This window comes from Rhea pennata, chromosome 7 (genome assembly GCF_028389875.1).
Source record: "Rhea pennata isolate bPtePen1 chromosome 7, bPtePen1.pri, whole genome shotgun sequence".
In the NCBI taxonomy this organism is placed as follows: domain Eukaryota; kingdom Metazoa; phylum Chordata; class Aves; order Rheiformes; family Rheidae; genus Rhea; species Rhea pennata.
This window is the reverse complement of record NC_084669.1, coordinates 1,901,727-1,923,105: the sequence shown is the minus strand read 5'-3', so window position 1 is coordinate 1,923,105 and position 21,379 is coordinate 1,901,727. Positions and strand designations below refer to the sequence as shown.

The window sequence follows — 21,379 nt, the reverse complement described above, 5'->3', positions numbered from 1 at the left end:
CAATTTACAAACAACATTTTTCCCTTCATCTTGCTCCATTTAAGTTTGGTATGTTCAAATATAATGCAGTGGGAAGGGTGGGGAGAAAAGGGAAATCCCTTGCACAATCTCCTATTGACGTTAAGGCCTCTGATATTTTACTGACCTTATTTCAACACGTGAAATGCATGCTTGAGGTAAGGTGATTCAGGTCTTTGCATTCTTTTATTCAAAGACTTCTGGCTCATTGATTCCAAAATGAGGCTGGTATTCAAGTTAGCCACAATCTTTTTTTCCTGGAAGTATTGAAATACTGATTTTTTGAATCCTTCTTCCTGTGGGCAAGTGTTAACTCCACTTAGTTTTGAGGCTTAGGCAAATGGTTGACTGGAAGGATGAGCTGGACCTGCATCCAGCACTGAACTTCCAAAGACTGAAATCAAGGACCAACAGGGTTAAGTGTCTCTGAAAATAAGGGTTTTTTAAATCTTATTTTAAGAAATGCCTATGCTTTTTAAATAGAATAGTAGGAGCTCTGTTCCTTTTTTTCACCAATTACAGGAAGGTGGCATGTTAGTGAATGCACTTTGTTTTATATTATCGTTAATGCGTAAGAAATGGATGTGAATGCTTTTCAGTTACATCTTTTTAGGCAGTTATGTTTGATTGTATCATGAGAGTTTCCAAAAATGTGATTAACCCTATGGGTCATCTTATAATGTAATTATTAATGATTGATTCTGTTTATGCCTGAAATCAATATAAGAAGCAAAATGGCTTGGCGTATATTTGGGGTTGATTTCTTACATTCAGTAAACATGATCTTGTGACAAGACTAGTATTGGTTTATTACTCAGAACATGTTTGATGAATCTGAAGTGTGTAATTAGTTTTATATAATGATGGTGATATGTGGTATTTTTTACATGACTTATGTTAATATGGCCAATAGTGTTAACATCTCCTGCCACTAATAGTTAGGGTGGGGATGTATAGTAATTGATCTTCCTAGGAGTGCTGTAATGTAAAAACAATTCAGGCTGTTTGAAGTATATTTTACAAGTGTGCATTGGGCCTTTGGGATGTTACACTGAAAAACCCAATTGTACAGTTACCATGGGAACCCAATTAGAATAGATTGCTTGATATTTTTTTTTCAGTCTTTCATCTTGACCAAAAATCTAATGTACTTTAAATGTTTTCATATGGAATTTTATTCATATAGTGACTTGATATAATAGCTTTTTTTTTTTTTTTTTTTTAATTCTGCTGCCATACTGGAGAGTGTTAAGTTTTCTGTGGATACTGAGGACTTCTTTCAAGGAGAATCTCTTAGTATTTATAAGTTGATAAACTCAGAGAAATAGTTTTTGTCATAGTGCTACCATTTTTGCATGGCTTTTAAAGGATGCCGTATGAGGAGGCTTACAAGTTTCTACATGTTTACAAGCTGGGCAAAGTTATATCTACTTATATGTTAAGTAATTAAGTTGCTTCCTGGTGGTAAATGAGGAGGTAGGGTTTAAAAACTGTGCAGATCTCTTGAGGCTTGAAGAAGGATGCATATTTCATGCCAGAATAAGGTGCACTTCAGATGCTTTCTTGTGCCTGCAGAGGTCCAGGAATAACTGGGTTTTTTGCTTTGGAGTGAACCTCGAGAAGAAAATAGCTGGGCAGTGCAGCTTCATAACTACTCCCCAGATGAAGCCATACTGCCTAGGTGTGTTTTATACTGTGATAGCTTTAAAGCAAATATATATTCTCTACAATAGTAAAACTAGCTCCTTACCTGCTCAAACTGCAACTCTTGGTTTTTGACTTCCTTGAGCATTTTACTTCTGACTTTCCTTTGAAGTTCTCTTGTGTTAATGTATTTCAAGGCTTAGGATGCTCCCAGGGCACAGGCCTACAGTATGGTAGCTTTGTACACTGTATTTTCTCTTAATATGTGGGTGGTCGTATTCAGCACCAGAAACCATTTGTGTATCTTTCGGGCATGCTGCCTGGCTGCTCGGCACCGGCGCTCCAGCCCCATCCGAAGCTCTTCTGTTTGAAAAGGGAAGTTCTGGAAAACCGGGCATATCTTGCCTGAAAGGTCAAGGGGACCTGAAGGATGTGCTGGAATACCTCAGCTCAGGTGTGAGGCACGAGCCCAGTGGGAAATAGGCTTCAGCCGTTGTTCTAGTCCTGGAGAGAAGCTAGCCAAAGAGATTGGGGGAAAATTATTTTCAGCTTTATAATTCAGTTGATCACTTCACTACTTAGCAGGTGCTGGGGGAGTTCCTCCCTCTGGGAGGTGGCTGATAATAGTAAGGTGTCAGTCCTTCAGACAGGTTCCGTTATTCTGATATCTCAAGATTTGCTACTTGATTCAGAATGAAGTATCGTGATTTAATTTGAATAGTAGTAGTTCCTATGCAATTCAAGAAAGAGGTATGGGCTTTTATCTTCAAAATCAGCCTTAGGGGAAGCTCTGACCTAAACTTGGAAAGGAGGACTTAGTGCATATATTGGCTTCTTAACAAGATTGTTCCTTTGCAAGGTTGAGACACATTTTGGAGTGATGTTTTTTTTTCCACCTTCTGACATTCAGCCTTGGTCATAGTTTTCTCAGGCAGCTGCAAGCCTTTCTGTATTCACCACGCTCTCCTGTGTTACTGGCTTTGTTTGTCCTGGTTACCTGTCAACAGCAGAAGAAAGTCATTGCTGCTCTGGACTGGGAGATGCTTGAGCAGCTCAACCTGGGGCAGAAGGAGGCCATGAAAACTAATCAGTCACAGGCTCTCCCTATGCATTGTTTAGCTTATTCTTGATTAATTTGTCCTCTGCCACCCACTTCCCAAAGTCTTGGTCTTCCTTTAGTAATTACGTCTGGCTTCTAGAGGTTTCCTCTGGTGGATCTTGCTGCTTCTGGAGTAGTCGTCAGGGAACAGATGACTGCTGGGATATGATGTATGATAGCTACTCCTTATGCAAGAATCCTTTTCCTTACAGCTGAAATCCCTCTCTACTTTTACTGTGAAAGTTGGATTTAGTCTTCTCCACCAAGCATTGGACAACACATTTGCTAGGCTAGTAAGAGTAATTATTTGACAGTGTCTCGAAGGAACCTTCTGAAGGCAAATACGTGCTTAGGTTTGGATGTTTTGCCAAAGTAGGAAAACTCTACTGTATTTCAAAAAAAGGCATGATAGTTTCTTTAACCAAAAGATAATTCTAAGTATGATACCTAAATTCCTGAAGAATAAATTATAATAAGTGATATCTTCATGAAGATACGGTAAAACTTTGTTTCAAAGCTTCCTGGACTGTGGAAGTGAAGAAGGTCCTGATTTTGGCCCACTTTACCACCCTTCGTGCTGTGTTTTCATCCACTTGATGCTATAATTTAATGCTTATTTCTGAAGATGGAGCTGTATCTTTCTTAGAGTTAAAATTTTGTTTCATTTTTCTTGATATAGCAGGCTGAGAAGGCATTCAGTCTCAACAGCTTGGGAAGTAAAAGAGCGTTCCAAGCTGTGTGACTTACTACACGTTTTTCACCTCATCCAACCATGTGGTCAAAGAAAAAATTTGAGTCTTTGACTCCTCATTTCGAGATTTCTATGGTCACCTGACAGTTTTGTCCACTGCTCTTTCAGATTTCAGTATATGCAATAAGGTACCATTTAGGAGTTAGCTTAACTGAAGGATAATTTTGATTCCCAAGTGTTGTGTAGAATGATTTATAGGTGAGAGAAAGTTCATATTTGACATCTTTGCTTCTCAGTTACTGATTACTTTTATTCTGATGCCGTCTTTGACATTTTAATTTTCTTCAAATTATTCTGCACTGGAATGTTTACCTTGCAGCTATTTTACAAAAATAATTTTCTATATAAAGTATTTAAATGACTGGTACAGATGGTGCTTTGCAATGTACAGTGGATTGTTCTCAGTTGCTCTCCCAGTTGCTTGGTGAGGAAGAAAACCTACAAGTGCAAGTTATTTTTGGAGAACTGTAGAGATCAGTTCTTAGCTTTTGGGTTATCTCCAAGTTCTCCTGCTTTTCTGGCATGTACAGTGTTAAAATACTGATTCCTTGGGAAATTCTCACCTTACTTTCAGGTCAATCTAAGCATCTGTATTTTTTAAAAAAACAAAATTTAGTACCTACAGGTTAAAACTGAGGGACCACAAAATGCATTGAGGTCTCTGCTGCTGTAGCCTTTCCCTTCCCTTGTTATCTTTCCCTCTGCCCCTTTTCACTGTGATTTGTAATTTGAGGCTTCAGCCTTCGTTCCCTTTTGTCAGATGAATGGCTTTTGACTTCTGGACTGCTCTGAATTATATATCTATGCAGGAGGCTAGTATGTGTGTAATGCTTAAGTAACTGTTATGTTAATTATTTAACATTAGCATCTAAGTGAAGCAAAAGTGCATAGTTGCCTGTAGTTCATGCAAATATGTCCAGATTTTAGCCATCTTCAGGTTTGAAAAGATGCAGGTATTTTGGAGGAAGCTGAAAGCCTCTGATATTTTTTTCTTAAGTGATAGAATTTCTATTTTTAGATGTGCCTGCATGTGTGAATATAAGTATACACACACACACACACAAACACACACCAACTGTGGCACTTGAGTGCAAGGAGTAATGTAAGTATTGAGAAGATCCCCTCGAGACATTGTTTTGGGGAGGCAGAGAGCAAGAAGTATTGTGAAGGGGTGGGCAAGCAGCCCATCTTTGAGAGGTGTGTTGCGAAGGCCGAGTTTTCCACGCAGAGCGACGCGAAGCGCGTACGGGCGGCAGCGCCTGGAAGGCGGGAAGGGCGTGCGGTAATCCCGCCCTGGCAGCAGCGCTGGGGCCGAGAGCGGCGGGTTCGCCTCTAGCTTCACGGGCTGCATTCTGGTGCTGGCGGCTGGGTTTTGCCTCGCGTGGAAGAGCAGAAGCGACCCGGCTACTCCGGTGGCGTACCTTCCTGCAGGCGCGGCGTGGGGATGATGCGGTGGGAGCCTCTGGGAGATTTGTACTTGTTCAGATGAGAGCATTTGGGCTGAAACGCTCCAAACATCACTTTCTACTTAAAAACAGCAATGCAACAACTCGTAGCTCTGCTGTTTGCTGGACTGTTGCTTTCCCTGCTTAGGTTACCTGTGTTTTGGGGGTTGCAGCACAGGTGAGCAGAAAGCCACAGATGGCTAGAAATTGCTGTTATCTCTACATAATGTTGACTTTGTGGGTTTTTACAGTCTGAACTTTTTTTGATATTTTGGGCCAAGCTTTAAAAAGAGATCTTCTGGATGAATCTTTTCAGCTATTTGAGGCAAATTTTATTTTAGCTTTCTCTCTCAGAAAAAGATTTGAAAAGCTGAGTGTTGGTTGCATCACACTCTGAGAGCTGAAGCTCTGGGCTGGGAATAATTAAATGCTAAGAACTGGCAATACTGCTTTATTTTAGGAGAGAGAGCAAAGAGGATCCTATCTGATTTTTTTGCTTATGATGCGTAAATAAAGATACTGGATATTGTGTAAGGCTGGAGTTCTAATACTTAGTTAACCTAGGTCCTTCCTTATTATTTTGCAGTCTTTACTTTTGAATCAAGACTATAACTTCTGTGAAAGTCACACCTTTTTTTTTCCCTTAAATTTTGTCTATTTCTAGACGATGTGTTTTTTGTCCAAAACACAAAAGGCTATTTATTTTATTAAATAATTCAGAAATGCGTGGCTGTCTGTACAAATATTTCTTACATTAATAGTATATCTTAAGGGCATTTTTATTCCATAGATCAGTTTTACAGTGCTTATGATGAGAAGTCTTTAACACGTCATGTGGTAATTCTCATTTATTAGGTCATCTATTGCTTGAAATATTAATTTGTGTTCGCTTATAAAAAGAAAAAATTGTATGTTCCCTTTTGATATTACATATACTCAAAACTTAGAGCCCATTTAAAAAATTTTTGATTTACATTTAGTTGTAAGAGAAGTGAGAGAAATGATAATATTCACATGTTGTTCTTCCTGTGAAATTCAAATTAAACCTCATTGTAACTGAGAATTCTTTTTTTTCCCCTTGCAGGCAAAGATCTGTCATCTACCATGGAATCAAGGCTTGTTCCAAAAGTAAGTTTCTAGCAAAATATCCTTGTGTTTAGGTATACGTTAAAAGTCCAGCATTACAAAAGGGTTCACATAACATAGTTTGTTTTTTTCCCCAGTGTCCAGCAGTCAGCATTAAGAATGCAGTTGACAAGATTGATGCTGCATTGTAAATCTCTGTAGCCCTGTCATGGTTGGTAACAGGCATCAGTGGACCTTTCCCCATCACATATCTATCTTCCACAGAGCATAAACTAATAGGACAATGCTACATTTTCAGTCTTAAGTTAGCTGTTTACTTCTATTTCCTAATAAAACCTTCATTTATTGAAAACACATTTAATTTTGAGACGTGATGCTTCAGCAAGGTGTATAAGCGTATGAAAATAAATGTTTACAGTAAACAAGAAACATGGCTATTTATCAAGAAATATAGGAGAATTTACCTTACTGAAAGACAAGCACCAACTAATTTTTCATCAGTTACCACCTTCTGCAAATCGAAATGACTGTTGAAGATGAGTAATAAATTTTTTTCTGTAGAATGACTATTTTTGTGACATGATTAGTAATGTTCCTCTAGGAACATGATATTTCTAGTGCAATCAAACTTGCATATTTAACTATTTCTGCTGACAACTCTTAGCACCATTAAAAATGTCTTAATAGTGTCATCTCGTTTTTTTTTAATCTGCTTTACATAATGTTATGTTGCTTAGAAGTAGTATTTTGGCATACTCATTCTCTTATACCCTTCTATAGAAGATTTTCTTTTTGATCTACAGAAGTAATTTTTTTTTTAATGGAATGGTTGAGGGAGAAATTCAGGAAGAGAGATTTTTTTTTTTACTTTTTTTCTTAAAACTATCCTTTATATTTGTGTGCCTTTTGGTTGAAAAATCTTGTAGCAAGTACCAGGGATAATTGCAGAGAAATACTTGATTATCTTCTGAACAACAAGACGTTTTTGAAGGAATCACTAGCTCAGTCTCATTCAAAGCTAGATGTGATATAGCTGGCAAGCGACATGAAACTAATAATTTATTATCTAACCTTTTCATTTCTCCCACTCTCACTTCTAGTTGAAAGGTGCAGCATTAGCTGTTAGGGGAGCTTTCCTCTTTTGATATGTGAGAAGGCAGAATGTTTAAGCTAAAACATGTTAACTCTCCCAGTCCTATCTAACATGAGGAGCAAGGGGCTGCTTGAAAGTGTGTGCAGGCACAGCTAATGCTCTGTGCCTATCTGCTACTATTTTCACATTCTGGATGCATAATAAAGATGTATATTGTAGCTCATGTTATTCCTTTAGAATAGGGATATTTATAGTGTATCATTAGTTTGCAGTTTTACTATGATTAGTACAACCACCTATCAGTGTGACAGGAAATATATATACCTTGCATATGATTTCTGCAGAAATCAGTTATTGCTAATGTAATGTGCTGAACAGTTTTTATGTAGCTTGTTGGGAAAAAATGGTTTCTGAAAGCAGCCAGACCTGGGCACTTCCCAAAATAACCATGTTTGTCTCCCGCTTGAACCTGATTCTGCAGTCATGTCGCAGGGATCAGTGTATGCTGGGTTGCCCGTGGAAGAGGCCGAAATGTGGGCATAGCTATGTGCATAAGTGGGGCTACGTCAGGAAATACAGTTGTTTATATGTGTGAGATGTACTTTCTTTTCTTGTTGCTTTTCTGACAGTACGGCAGTTTTTCTGTCTAATTCTAAATGCAAGTCTTTGCATGCAAATGTTTAACCTACTCCTCTCTGGACTTCCTGTGGTGATTAAATTCAAGCTTAGTAGCCACAGAGATTCCTTTACTAACTGTAATACTTCACTTCCTGCTCTCAGTACAGTGAAACATTTGTCTGTGCTGTCCCAAATCAAACTTGGTAAGATTAGTAACAATAGGGATAGTCATACTTAATGTGACAGGACTATAACCTTGCATTTTCATAGCTGTTGGTTTTTGGCACCTTGTAGGTCTGCCTTTTGCATTTATTATTTATTATGACTTTTCTGTTACATTAATTTGTAGGTTCAGTTTTTTTTTAATACACAGCTCACTGTTTCATTTATGTTTAAAGCTGTCCTTACACTCACTTTACAGATTTAAATGGAATTTTTTGAATATAGTTCAGATTTCTGACTGTTCTTTAGCTTAAAAAGGAGCACTATTAATGGTTTTGTTCATATTGCTTAGATTTATTTTATTACTATTCTCTAGCTCCTGCTCTTCAGGTACAGCTATTTTGGTATTATAAAGAATGATGGATTATGTAGGAAAGTTTCTTCTGAAGCACTCGTGATATTGTGCAATGCACTTGGGGGTCAGCTACACTTGACTGATGCATGATTTATCCGTTGTCCCTGCCACTTTCTGAGATAAAGCTGCTATTTTATCAAAAATGCCAGCAAGTGTGAGTTAGAATTTATACACCTCCTTTTTCAAATAATTGTTCTGATTATTTTCTGGCATAGCAATAAAATGATAAAGGTAATTGCACACAAATGTGTGATAGCACCAAAATACAATAAAATTAACCTGAATTAGCTTGACTTGTCGATGAGAAGTATTTATGAAATGTATTTTTGCAATAAGGGAGACTGATATTATAGCTGGAAGGTGAGTTATTGCCTTAATGTAATACTGTTTGAAATTTAAAAAAGAGACTGTTACAGTTGAGGGTGATTGTGCTTTTGAAATTAAGTTGAAGTGATTCTTATAATTGGCAGCAATAATGCATGGTGATGGTAATATCTTTTATTGTGTTATGCCTAGTTGCATTATCTTTTATTTAGCTGGTCTTGACTTCTGCTCTACAGAGAATGCAAGAAGGAGCAGATCAAGAATTTTGTGGATTTAGATGATAAAAAATTGAAATGTTACCCAATATTGAAGTCATTCTTTTGCTAGATTTTTTCCGTTTAGTCCATTTTCAGATCCCCTGAACCTGATACAAGTCTTATGTGATTAAACATTCATCTTTTCCTTGTATTAGAGTAGTTGCCATATATTTACATACACAACTGAACCCTGTAACAGTGGTGCATTTAAATACCTTGCTTGCTATATGTATGTATATGCGTATGCATTAGACAGCAATTTTGGCAGTTAGGTTTTGTGTTTCCGTAGTATCTCAAAGTATAACCTCCCGTGTAAAGTATTTATACCACTTAAACAGCAAATATTTTGATGATAATTACGAAGTGCATCTTAAAACATTGACTAATGTTTTTGGTTTTTTAAGTGATGAATACTTCTGCTGGAGGTGGGGGGGGGAAATTCAGACAGCTGCATTGTGATTTTTGTTTTCTTTTGTGCAAAAAGTTTTCAAACTTGAAATAGTAACAAGATATTGTGGGAACCCTCTAATTTTTAGAGAACAAATTCTTCCTCTTTGATTCTCTGATGTTTGTTCGCTTCGTGGTTTAGGAGTGAGATCTTTAATTATCATGTTGATGTTTTATTGCATGTGATTTATTGCATGTTTAAGCCTTAATGTGACAAGACTGACTCAGAATCATGGAACTCTGGTTCAAAACTGGAATCTCCCCATGGAAGAACTGGCTGTGAGGTGAGGGCAAGCTCCATCACGACTTATCCTATTGCACGTTTACCCTGGCTTTTTATTGCAGGGAATACCTGAGTGAGGACCTCTGCCAAGTTTGCCTGTGTGGTCTCACAGCAGATACAGCCATTGTGGAGTAGAGTGGTCTCCCATTTCAACAGAGTCTCAAGAGTATTAGTTTGAATGTGTTTGGCAATGGCTTCTTCAGTCCACTGATGTGTTTTCGCTAATGCATTAAGCAGTGTTGAGGAAACATTCTGTAGGAGTGATAAAGATATGAACTCCTTATTTCTGGTTGACATCTTGGAAGTTCTTCAAACATAAGTTGGAAGGAGGCAGGTCGATGATGGTTTGGTTCCCACGGGAACCAAATTCTGCTCATGGGCAATACGTGTCAGGAGACTTTTTGGTGTTTTATGACCATAGGACCTTAAAAGAAGTTAGGGTTGAGACCAAGAGAAGAAAGTGTAAAGTTGTTTGTAGTGCATTATTTGATATTTGTTTTTATCCGTAGGCTGGGAGAAGAGATTGGGAATGACTGTTGTAGTTCTGAAGCATGGAGTATGTTTTTTTGTGTGTGTGCTTCAGGTAGGCAGTTAATACTTTACACTTTTCAAATATGGAATATAAGAATTATGAAATAATTTAGACAAGTTGGTAGATGCTGCTGAATTCGTTCTAAGACTGTAAACCTTAAGTCTGAGTAACGCTTGCTACGTTGTTCAGACTAGCATTTTCTCCACAAGCTATCACTAAACATTAGTGGGTTTGCTCACTTGTAAGATGACATACTTCTCTTTGGGGGGACTTGTCCAGGTTCACAACCTGTGGGTGTGCCCAAATTGTGAAGAACTGAGAATCGCGACGACTGCCCGCGTGGAATGCTGTGCAGAAGAGGTGCCCTGATACGGTGTACAGGTGTCAGCGGTTAGCCTAAATCCTTCAGTGTCTCATGCGTGACAATAGTATCTTCTTCCTGGACTCTTCAGACATAATGATTTCCATTTTAAAAATATGGGAGCTTAATCTATTTGTGGATCATCAGTAGAATAGGAACCACAGCACTTTCACATCTCATGGTAAATGTAGCGAGCTAATTTGGTTCAAAGGGTGATTGCTGGTAGGATTTACAGATACTAACAGCAGAGAATGTACACAGCTATGACTTTTGTCTTTGCAATTTGTTTTGTGGCTGATACAGTTTAGTTATTACAGAAATATCTGTCCCTAGTTCTGTGTCTGTTTTTCTTGTTCATGGCGCTCCATTTCTTGTCTGGTTCTGCTCCAGTTCACTGTATTATCTCAGGCAACCTGCTGTTTCAAATGGCGTATCCTAAAATAATTAGGTGCCTCTACACTTAAAGTCAGGCTGTTTCACTTTCATTTTGTCGGGGTACTAAGGTGATGTTAAAAGCGAGATTCTGCAGCGGCATCATCCCTTTCTAGCATGTCACGACCCAGTCTTGCAGCCTGGGCGTAGATCATGCCCATCGCAGGCAATGTTTTCAGATAGCGTAAGTACCAAAATCTACGTGAGGGATTGTAGAACAACTCCGCTCTTTACCAGCTTCACATCCACGTTCCAAAGGGCAGGGGATTTGGCAGCTCAGTATGAAACCATTGCAAGAACATTTATTTCAAGTGTGTGACATTTCATTGCTGATCTCATTTAGGGCAAAAGTGCATATATTGTAGCTATCCTTCAGTACTTTCCTTTCTACTCCACCAAACATTAAGAAAAATCAAAAATATTTCTGTACTGGTTACCTGCTAGGAGATATTTAGGTCAGTTATACATAATTTTTTAAAATATTGTAGAAAATAGAAATCAAATTGCTGAGCAAATTTAGTATCAGTAAACACTAGTTGGTATAGCTTAACAAAACACAAAGTCATATAGCTTAACCCCTCACTCACTAAGTCATATGCTACATAGAAGTTGTGTGACTTTTTTTTTTTTTGTCCAGAGTATTTATCTTCACTTCAGGCTAGTGATAGGAGGTGATGGCATAAGTATTCTAAAATGTATGTATTTTAAATTGCTATGTGATCCAGCAGTGGTTGCTGCATGTTCATAGCTTTTAATTTTTTTTTATAGTTTCTTTTATAAGCAAAAGCTGCGGGAAGTACAAAATATTTATTTACGTAGGTTTTGGAGAGATTTTAAAAAAGGCTTTAGTAAGTACTTCAAGGAAATAAGGTAAAGCTGAATTCCTTTCTAAACAGTCCACTGAGGTCTTGTGTTTAAAACAAAAATATCTGCAGATATTAACATCCTGAATCAAAGCTTGACATGCCAACATAGATCGAGTAGAAATGTGCACTTTTTTATGTTGTCTGGATTACAGGAGTAATAACCCCTACATGTCTGTTCTGAATGAAAAGAATGTGTTTTATTGCAATTAAAATATCATCCTTTTAGTAAAATAAAGAAAAAGAAACCTGAGGTAGCCTTGATAAGTACACTGGAAGCCTGCCATTTGACAGACCCGGATGACTTCTTGTCTGCCAAAACAACTGACTGAGGACTTTGCCAAAGAGCCAGAGGCTACTACTGCTTGGACATGCACTTTTATAGCTTGGCATTTTGGGGTCTTTAGATTGTCATCCAAAGAGGATTAGCAGGATAATGCGATGAGACAACAGAAACTTGCTTTTGTTCCCTTTGATTCTTTAATAAAAGAATGATGTGTTTGCTATTGTTGAATACTTTTTAAATGCAATCACAAACAAATGCTGCTTTGTCTGTGTTTGTGGACGTGTATCTTTTTTTTTTTTTTTTTTTTTTTTTTTTGGTGGAAAAAGGCCTGGTAATAAGTGAAGATGGGCAGTGATTTTTCGTGGCCTACTGTGCTTATGTGTATTTTTAGATATCTAAAACACGCTTAGTACTACATCCTTTAATGAGATTAGTTCTTTGGAAAGTAAAAAGCATGTTGTATCACCCCAAACTAAAATTGGATTTGCTTAGTCTGACACTTTATTTTCAAACTTTTACTAGCCAGGAAACAAGAATGCAGTTTTGTTTTCACGTCTCTGAAGTTACAGGCTTGGCTTCACCAGGGTTGGATTTACTTAGAGAACCATTGTGGCTATTAGAAAAATATCAGAGAAAATCCAAGCTACTGTGTTTTGTAGTTAACATGAGAACCAGATGCTTTAAATCTGTTTTTTTTTTTTTTTTTTAAAAAAAAAAGGTATTGCACTTTGATTGGCAGAAATGCAGTGGTATCTTCAGCCAGCCAGAGGTTGAAAATACGATTTTTTACAGGAATCCAGGAGATAAGTGATCTAGTATTTCAGAAAGCATGATAGGTAGAGCCAGATGGATGTTGTGGTCACTGAGGAGAGCGGTGGAGCCCTTAGGAGGCCTCTCTGCTGTCCTCCTCCGTGCCAGGACCCCTGGCTAGGCACTGGTGTTGAGAGCAGGTGAGAAGTGGAGTGCTGGCTTGGGTTGCCTGGTACCACAAGCACCTGAGTGGAGAAGAGGAGAAATGGCTCCAGCGCACTGGATGAGAAGGCCACGCTGGCTCTTGCAGCTCCCTACATCCCTCCTCTTGCAGTCTGGATGAGGAGGATGTGGACTGGCAGAACAGACATGTTCTCGCCTTGTTTTCTGGCCTTTCCTCTTTCCGCTTGGTGCTTTAAAGGGCCCAAACTCTGCCTTGTTGCAGCCCCTGGATTCTCCGGTTGTTTTTGTGGGTCATTCCCTTATCAAAAGGACCCTCACCCCCAGCTAATGCGAGGGGCTCAGACTTCCTCAGCCTCCTGTTCCTCTGTCGCTGGAGAAACTGGTGGCAGCTCCGCTTCCAGAGTATTTCAACAAACCGCAGGGGGCGTGAGTAAGAGTACTTAGCCGTGCTCCTCTTCCCAAGCGAATGGTAAGCTGGCCTGGTAACATCACCGTTGCAAGGTCTCGTTAGGGGATTTGACAAGCTTGATGAATTGTTTGGGGGAATCGGCCATTTTTTTGTGTTGGGTATGACAGAAGCAAAACCGTTAGCTGCTAAAGCTCTCCAGGCCCTACTAATCATTGCTTGCCAGCAAAGTGCAGACCATAAGTTTCTAACAAAAGGCTCTGCTACAGAAGGGTTGGGATCCACTTTACCCTAGGAAGAGGCCAGTCTGGCAGCATTTCATATGGCATGAGAGAAATGTGCATGTCACTTAAGAATGCAGTATATTTCAGAGCAACTTTTGTTCAAAAGCCTTATGTGGCTTGCAGCCCTGTTCTTCAGCAGCTGTGAAGGTGTTTATTACTGTTGCAGCAGGGACAAAACGTACGGACCTGGCATGTTGTGCTTTATTCTAGCAAGCTAAGAGTTTGCTTTAGATGGAAAGAGAAATGCATGTAGTTATTGTGCAGTATGAAGAAGAGGTGGTTTATGTCCAGATTGAAGGTTATTTTACAACTATCTTACACAGTATGTAAAGGACTTCTATTCCATAGCATGAATGGAAGACTTTTTTAAACTGTTGTATTGCAACTTAAGAACAAGAACATCAAGTATGATTGCTGAATATTTTAAATATGTATTTATAGACCCCCAATGTATTGGAGTGGGATTTTTTAAAATGTGACTGTTTTGACCATTTACATGACTTTAATTGAGAACAAACATAGTCAAAGTAGAGTATGTCCACTTTGAAAGTATTTCCATCGCAGTTGCATTTTAGAATATGAATGGGAGACAATGAATTTGTATAAACTATTGTTTAATAGACATTTTTGATCTTACTGAGACTATAGTCACTGTAACAATGTCTTTGCTTGCCCCGACTGATGATTTTTTTTTATCCATCTGTAAAATGTATACTGAGTAAGTGAGTTTACATATTACCTCGTATTAAGGCATGAACCTTAACTCATAAAAAGTGGCATGAAACTACCATTAATTTACAGCTGTCATATTCAGACATGGCAGGTAATATGAGAAGCTGTTCGTCCTTTTCTGTATTATATTGTGGTAATGCATAGAGACCCAGAGTGAGATACTACCGAGCTGCCTCCGATGGAAATGAGAGTACTGAAAGGGTGGCAAAACCTGTGTTTGGTTGCGTGGGACAGGGCAGATGGACGTGTCCCACGCTGGGCAGATGCAAGTGACTGGTGACCAGAGTGGCTCTCTGACCTTTGGCTGGGCACATGGTTGAGCTTGTCTGCCTGGCAGCACAGCCCTCGAGTGTACCGACACCGTTTGGTGTCCTCCACAGACTCGACAAGAGTGTGCTGCACCGTGCCACTGCCAGCAGGTCGCTGGCAAGGTGGTTGCCCAGCCCGGCTCCATGATTGCCCTGCAGCACTTCACTTGCAACTGCCTGCAGGCGTGGTGAACCCCAGTCACGACATTGCTCGGGGTTGGACCATCCAACAGGTTTTCTTACCCAGCTGTTTATCCAGTCAACCAGACTGTGATGTCCTAACTTGGATGCAAGAGTTCTGTGGGAGGTGGCCTTGAAAGCCATGCCAGAGCCCAGGTAAAGGACACCTGGTGCTCTCCCCTTGCACGAAAGCACAGTCATTTTAGCGTAGCAGGCAATCGGCTCAGTCAGGCATGGTGGTCCCTTGGTAGGTCATGCTGACTATGCCCGCTTGCCTTTTGCTTCAACTGCCCAGAAATGTGTTTACAGAGACTAATACCCAGACCTTCATGCTCAAAAAAATAAGAGATATTTGTAAACAGTCAACTCTCATCTGTTCTGGTGACCTAACTGCAGTGGAGATTATTATGATGGAGGCAGACAGTTCCTAACTTCTTATTTCTTATGACAGTCTCTGATCCTTTTTGCCTTGACAAGTACATTTGATGTGATTTAATAAGAATTTTTTTATGAGAAGGATGTAAACTTACTGAGTCAGGAAGACCTGCTATAGCAACAGGATCAAAAAGATGTAGCAAATTGCCAAACTGTTCAGATACCTGAGAAGTATTCTTAAATGGAAACCCAGTATTTCAAGCTTTCATTGCATTAATTTGTATTCAAAACTAGAATAAACAGAAAGCAAATCTGAGAACACTACAATACTTCCACAAAAAAGAGACATTTTTAAGAGTCCAGGAGTGGTATTTCCTTGTAATTAGAGTGAAGATGCAATTCTCCCAGCATTTATTGGTCATCTCAAAAACAAGGAATTATGAGTCTTGCTTTTTGGAAAGTCACTGCTACTATGTGGCATCACAGAAACAACATAGATATCTGAGAATTATAGTTCATTTCAATTAGAAAATTGAAGAGATGTGTCTTCAGGATGTTTTTACGGAGGAGAGAAAGTAAATGAACAAGTTAGTACTTTATCTCAGTTTGAGTGAGATGGTGTAGCATCAGAGCTATCAAAGTGAAACTACTCGTAACTGTTCTGGTCCTTTTGGACAAACATCCAGAAATTCAGCTTTTGCAGCTAAGAATCCCTGTGGTTTGAGTTAGTGGTGTGTATAGTGCTATTCAGGATCCTTTGGGTTGATAGATAGGGACTTTTTTTTTTTTAATTTTTGGAGCCAGTGTAGTACGGTTATATGCTAGCCCAGCATAAGACCAAGATTGCATGAGACACCCAGCTATGACATCTGTGTGTGTTTGTGTGTTTTTAGTAATAGTAATCTTCATGACATGGAAGAGTCAGATTGATCTGAATTATTTAAATGTGCATAGTCAGTTGCCAACTGTGCACCGGTAGCTACTTTAGAAATGGTAGAAACATTACCTCTTCTGGACTTGAGGAATGTTATATGTAATAACGGACAGGAATTTTAATGTAACTTCATCCCAATGACTGTATTTACATTAGCATGTAGTTTGGCTAAGCAGTTAAGTTTGTTAACCCAAAATGATTGAAAGATGCATTTGTTTCTTGGAGACACCTTTAACATCTCACTGATTAATCTGTTTGGACTCTAATTTTTTTTAAAAAACGCAGTATGTATGAGGACACATTACTTAAGATTCAGCAGTTGTGAGGAGTACGTTACTTTTGCATTGTTTCTCAAAGAAAAAAGAAGTGTGAAAAAGAAAATCATGAGAGTTTTCATTAGAATTTCTGCCACATGCATTAGCCTAATCAAAATACTTTTAGTCAGATGTAGGTGGTGGCAGAGGCTGTCATAATAAATTCATATTTTGATAGCAGCATGGTAGACTAACATATTCTTGTTGAAGCAGAGTGAAGCAAATAGACGAATAGAGGGAAATCCATCAGAAATTGCTCCTGCTCCATCCTAACAGAGAACATCCTGTGCCCGATAATGCTGAAGGAGAAAGATGTCAAACGGCGAAGGGCTGCTCTGACAGAAGCCTGCGGACAGCTCTTTGGAACCAGCTCTGCTGTCCCGCAGGCTGGACGCTTGCGGCGGGTGAGAGCGCGTCCTCGTAGCGAGTTGGCCGCCTTCTGTGCGTGGTGTGAGAATGCAATTGGATTTTGCCGTGCAAATCTGTGGTCCTTCAGGGTTTTAAGATTGACATGCACTGTGGGATCTTTAAGAAAAGAATACATAAAATTTGGAAAGTAATGTTCATGAAGATATTTTGCATTCTTTTTCTCCAATTCAGTAACAGTAATTTAGGGGCATAATGCTTGCTGCAGCACAGGAAATTCCATGAGGTTTGCTGCCTTGACTTCTCTCCTGGAAAATACAAACCTCCTGGGAGAGCTGACAAGTATGGAAACTTTGGCACAGAGTTTTTGAACCCTGTTGAGCCTAGATCTTTTTTTTCCCTGTGCATATTTTTTTTTTAATTTTATGTATCCATTCTTTTCTGCAGATGAGAGAACAGGATTCTTAGATCTCAGATTGTAAATAAAAAGCAAATCACTTAAGGAACAGTATGAAGTGGAAAATAATTTCGAGTTATTTACTGTAATATGAAAGACATCTCATATTACAATTATATTAATGTAAATTTAAATAAAATCTGCTTTTAATCAAATTGAAGGTGCATTTTTGGTACTGAAAACCTTGGCTGCAGCAAGAGTGTAAAACTGAACTACTGTGCAAGGTTAAAGGGTGAAGGTTATGTGCTAATCATCAACCTAATGCTAGCCTTCAGGTTCATGACACCTGGTTTAGGAGACACAGCTCACTGTTTTGAATTCTTAGCTTCTGAACCGTAGGTTAGTAGTTTCAGTGGTGCATCTGTGTTTTGCTGGTAGTATTCCTTGGAGCTGATAAGGTAATTTAGAGAGCCTCAGCCCTTGGGAGGAGTGCAGCGCCACTGAGGCACGCGCTTTTTCAAAGTCATGGGAGCATGCCTGGAAAATGAGGCTCCTCTATACAGAACATTAACTCATAAATCATCCTAATCTCACCGATAAATCTTCCGCTATGAAAACCTTTTGATACTCATCTGTTATTAATGACAAAAAGGACTTAATTCTGTTGGCTAACAATAGTGTTCCTATTTTATATATAGCCTTTAGCAGTCTAATGAGATATAAACTTACGTGTACTCTATCTGTATTTTTATTTGTGTAGCAAGACTCGAGGGACTCACAGGGGAAGATTCGTCTCTAAAAAGGCTTTTTTTTTTCTACCTAGTAAACCTCAAAATTGTGAGGGACTTGCCACGGTAGCTTGGTTGGTGTTGCGGTGGGAAGGGAGCGTGAAGGTGGAGTTCGCACAGGACCTCATCAGAATTCCTCAAATGATTCATTTACATAAACCTGAGTCTGGAGTAAAGACAGAGGGCAGTTTATTTAGATTTATTAGAGTTTTGCTTTAAGGGGCTATTCATCTCTACCTTTCACAGCTTTAACAAGGGCACTGGGGGGAAAATAATATTAGGCAAAGTGTATCTTTAGAAGGATGTGGGCAGGAATAAATTTCTGTTTGCAGTAACTAACCTGAGCATTAGGTAATTTCGACAGGTAAAATTTAGTCTGATGCGTGTATGTAGCTGAAAACCGTAATAATGTTTTAAATCTTAATGAAAAAGTCAATTTTATTTTAAAACAACATTGACTGCAGTACTGTATCTTGATATCTTTATTTTCTGTGACACATTTAAGTAGCTGTTTAGGTGAGTACTGAAAAACACTTTAATATGTGGACACAGGATAGCATACCTGTACATGGTCACCTGTACAGTGACCTTCATGTTAGAAGCTCTCAATCTGATTGCATATGTATGTGGGCATTTTGTATCAAGCACAGTTTTATTCTTATATAAAAACAAAACTTTTCTGTACTGCTGTCTAATGCATCTGCTAAGCAAGACTGAAAATACTAGTTGTATTCGTTGAAGGCAACAAGATTTTCGTCTATAAACAACATCTGTAAAGCTTATGTTAAGTTGGTGTTAACTCGTGGGGCTATTTATAGTTTTCTGTTGCTTGCTGCATTCTGTGTATTGTTGGAATGAAGCGACTGTCCTCTTATAACTAAATAGTTATGGTCATAGGATTCAGTGCATCTACTTTAGGGCTGTTGCACAAATAAAAATGAAGAATATGTACCGTTTTGCTAAATATGTAAACTTTTTATGTTTTTTTTTTTTTTTTTTTTTTTTTAACTAGGACTTCTGCAGTGAGGTTGCTGCTCAAAAAATAAATAAATAAATCCTCGTGTGTCCTCTACTTGAGCAAGGAGAAGGACCAAGGCAAAAGTCAGTTGAAACAGAGTTTCTTAATAACATCAGCAAACGTTCAGTTATTTAGTGAAAAGCTGATATGGATTACAGGCAAACTAAATAAACCGCTAGGAACCTGTAATTGTTTAAACAGGGCAGACTGTGCAGATGACTTTTCTTAGTTAAAAGTAAATTTAGGTTGTTTTCTGGATGTCCGTAACTGAAGCAAATTGCCTACCTGATAGTTTTTCCTATCTTCACCCTAGTTGTTTATTCACTCACAGATAATATTTCACTTCATAACACTTTTTTTCTTTTTTTTTTTCTTTTTTAAAATCCTCATATTAAATAGGCTGTTTGACTTTAGGAACTCCAGTGCACATGTTAGTGTTTTCCAGGCTTTATCTGTTCCTGACGTGTAATAGTGTTTGTTGTGAGTTTTAACGCCTGTAATGACTTACAGTGAAAATAGACTCTACCTACATAAGGAACTCTAATATTTTGGTGAATTAAGTTCCATGATTTTTAGAAAAGATAACGGAAAGTATCTGGAATCTCATGACCTTGGGTTTCTTTTCCATTGTAAGACTTCCGCTGGGATATTTTCAAAGCAACAAACGGTGTAATAGGATGCTCGGTTGGGAGAGCAGCGGCTGTGCGGGGCGGCGTGGTTCGGTAGCAGAGCCCAGCAGTTCTGCTGTCGGCGTACCGGCCCGCTTCCGGATGCACGGGACGACGTCTGCCCGCTTTCCGCGCTGCGCGGCGGGTTGACCTCTGCAACGTGAGGCAGGAGGATTTTTAGGGAGTATACTTCAGTTGTGTGCCCTCTTTTGTCTTTAAGTGTTTTTGCATAAAATGATACCGACCTGTCAAATTTTATGGTATCTTTCTTGACAGTTCTCAGAATTAACCAGGGAAAGCATACGTAGGAACGTGATTGCCCCCAGCTCAGTGTAGCGAGCAGCATTTCTGGACCAGGAAACAAGGTCTAACAATATCAGGGTCCGCTGCAGGGGCAGGACAGTAAATAGCATGTAAATGTGATAACCTGGAGAGCGATACGTGATTAGCTCTCCTTCCTTTAATGTGCCAAAGATCCAATGATTTTAGAAGTCTTCGGTGGTGTTCCTTGGCCCTTGGTTCTTTAGCAGCTTGGGGAGAAGCGCTACCTAGGTTACTATTTCACGGAACTACCTGATGTAGTAGCTGGGCATCGTCGTCTCCGTTTTTACCTGATCTGGTCGTGCTTAGGCCCGTTTGAAACCGGCTGCTGCAGCGGTGGGTGATACGCAAGAGCAGATTTTGCCGTTTCAGGCAGAACACAGTGGTATTTTGACTTCTATCCCTTCCGTATAAAACAGCTAAAAGTATTATATGTGGTTGGAAAAACTGCAGTGCCATCAAAGCTGACTTGTTACGGAGTCGGAGTAACTTTGTGACCTGTTCCAGCAGGTTACAGATTCCATAAATAGCGCCTGCATTGACCTGACCAGAGTGGACTACGGAGAGCCTGGTGGCATGGCAGGTTTTAAGTTGATGCTCGCCGACATAACTGTTTAAAAGCTGACGTTTTGGGCTCAGTGCTGTCCCACCACTGTCCTTCCTGCTTGTGGAAGAACTGCCGCTGTATAGTGTAGTATATCTGGTGTTTGAGAAAATTGCTTATTTTATTTTGTGGGGCAGTAAACAACTGATGCTACTCCAAGGCTGAGTACCTGACCCTTAGATACGGAACATTTTTTAGCACAGCCAAGATGCCATGCAAGCACGAGATAGGCAGATCATACGCAATTTAAATATTGAATGTTGATACTTCTGCACATGCTGGGCAGCGTAATTCAGTCTTACGTAAAGTAGTTTGCTTCCCTACCTTAAAAAGAAGAAGTTGTAATATGTTTATGATTTTTTTCCATTAATTCTGTATTCTAATTTTGTAAGACTTTTGTTCCGGGCTAGAATTAAGAATGTTATTTGACACTGGTCAAAGCTTGCAGTTCCAGGAGGTTTTTAGTTATACCATGCTATATGCAAGTTTTAATGTTTTGAAAAATTCAGCCAAGGTCTGACCTTATGTAAAGAGAGTTCAACACCCTATTTTTGTTCACCTTTCAAATTCACAGAATGTACCACTTAAATCAGACATTAGTACTTTGTTTTGCCACTGCATTTTAAAATAGTTGA

At 39.0% G+C, this 21,379-nt stretch overlaps 1 protein-coding gene across 1 annotated transcript in view; it reads left to right on the top strand.

Moving 5' to 3' along the window:
• The window catches only part of MGMT (O-6-methylguanine-DNA methyltransferase), a 163,019-nt gene that overhangs the window by 5,582 nt on the left and 136,058 nt on the right, over positions 1-21,379 (top strand). Inside the window, exon 3 of the mRNA XM_062579518.1 lies at positions 6,042-6,085. Coding sequence (XP_062435502.1) covers positions 6,062-6,085 — 24 coding nt within the window. The 5' untranslated portion in view covers positions 6,042-6,061. The remainder of the gene's footprint in view (positions 1-6,041; positions 6,086-21,379) is intronic.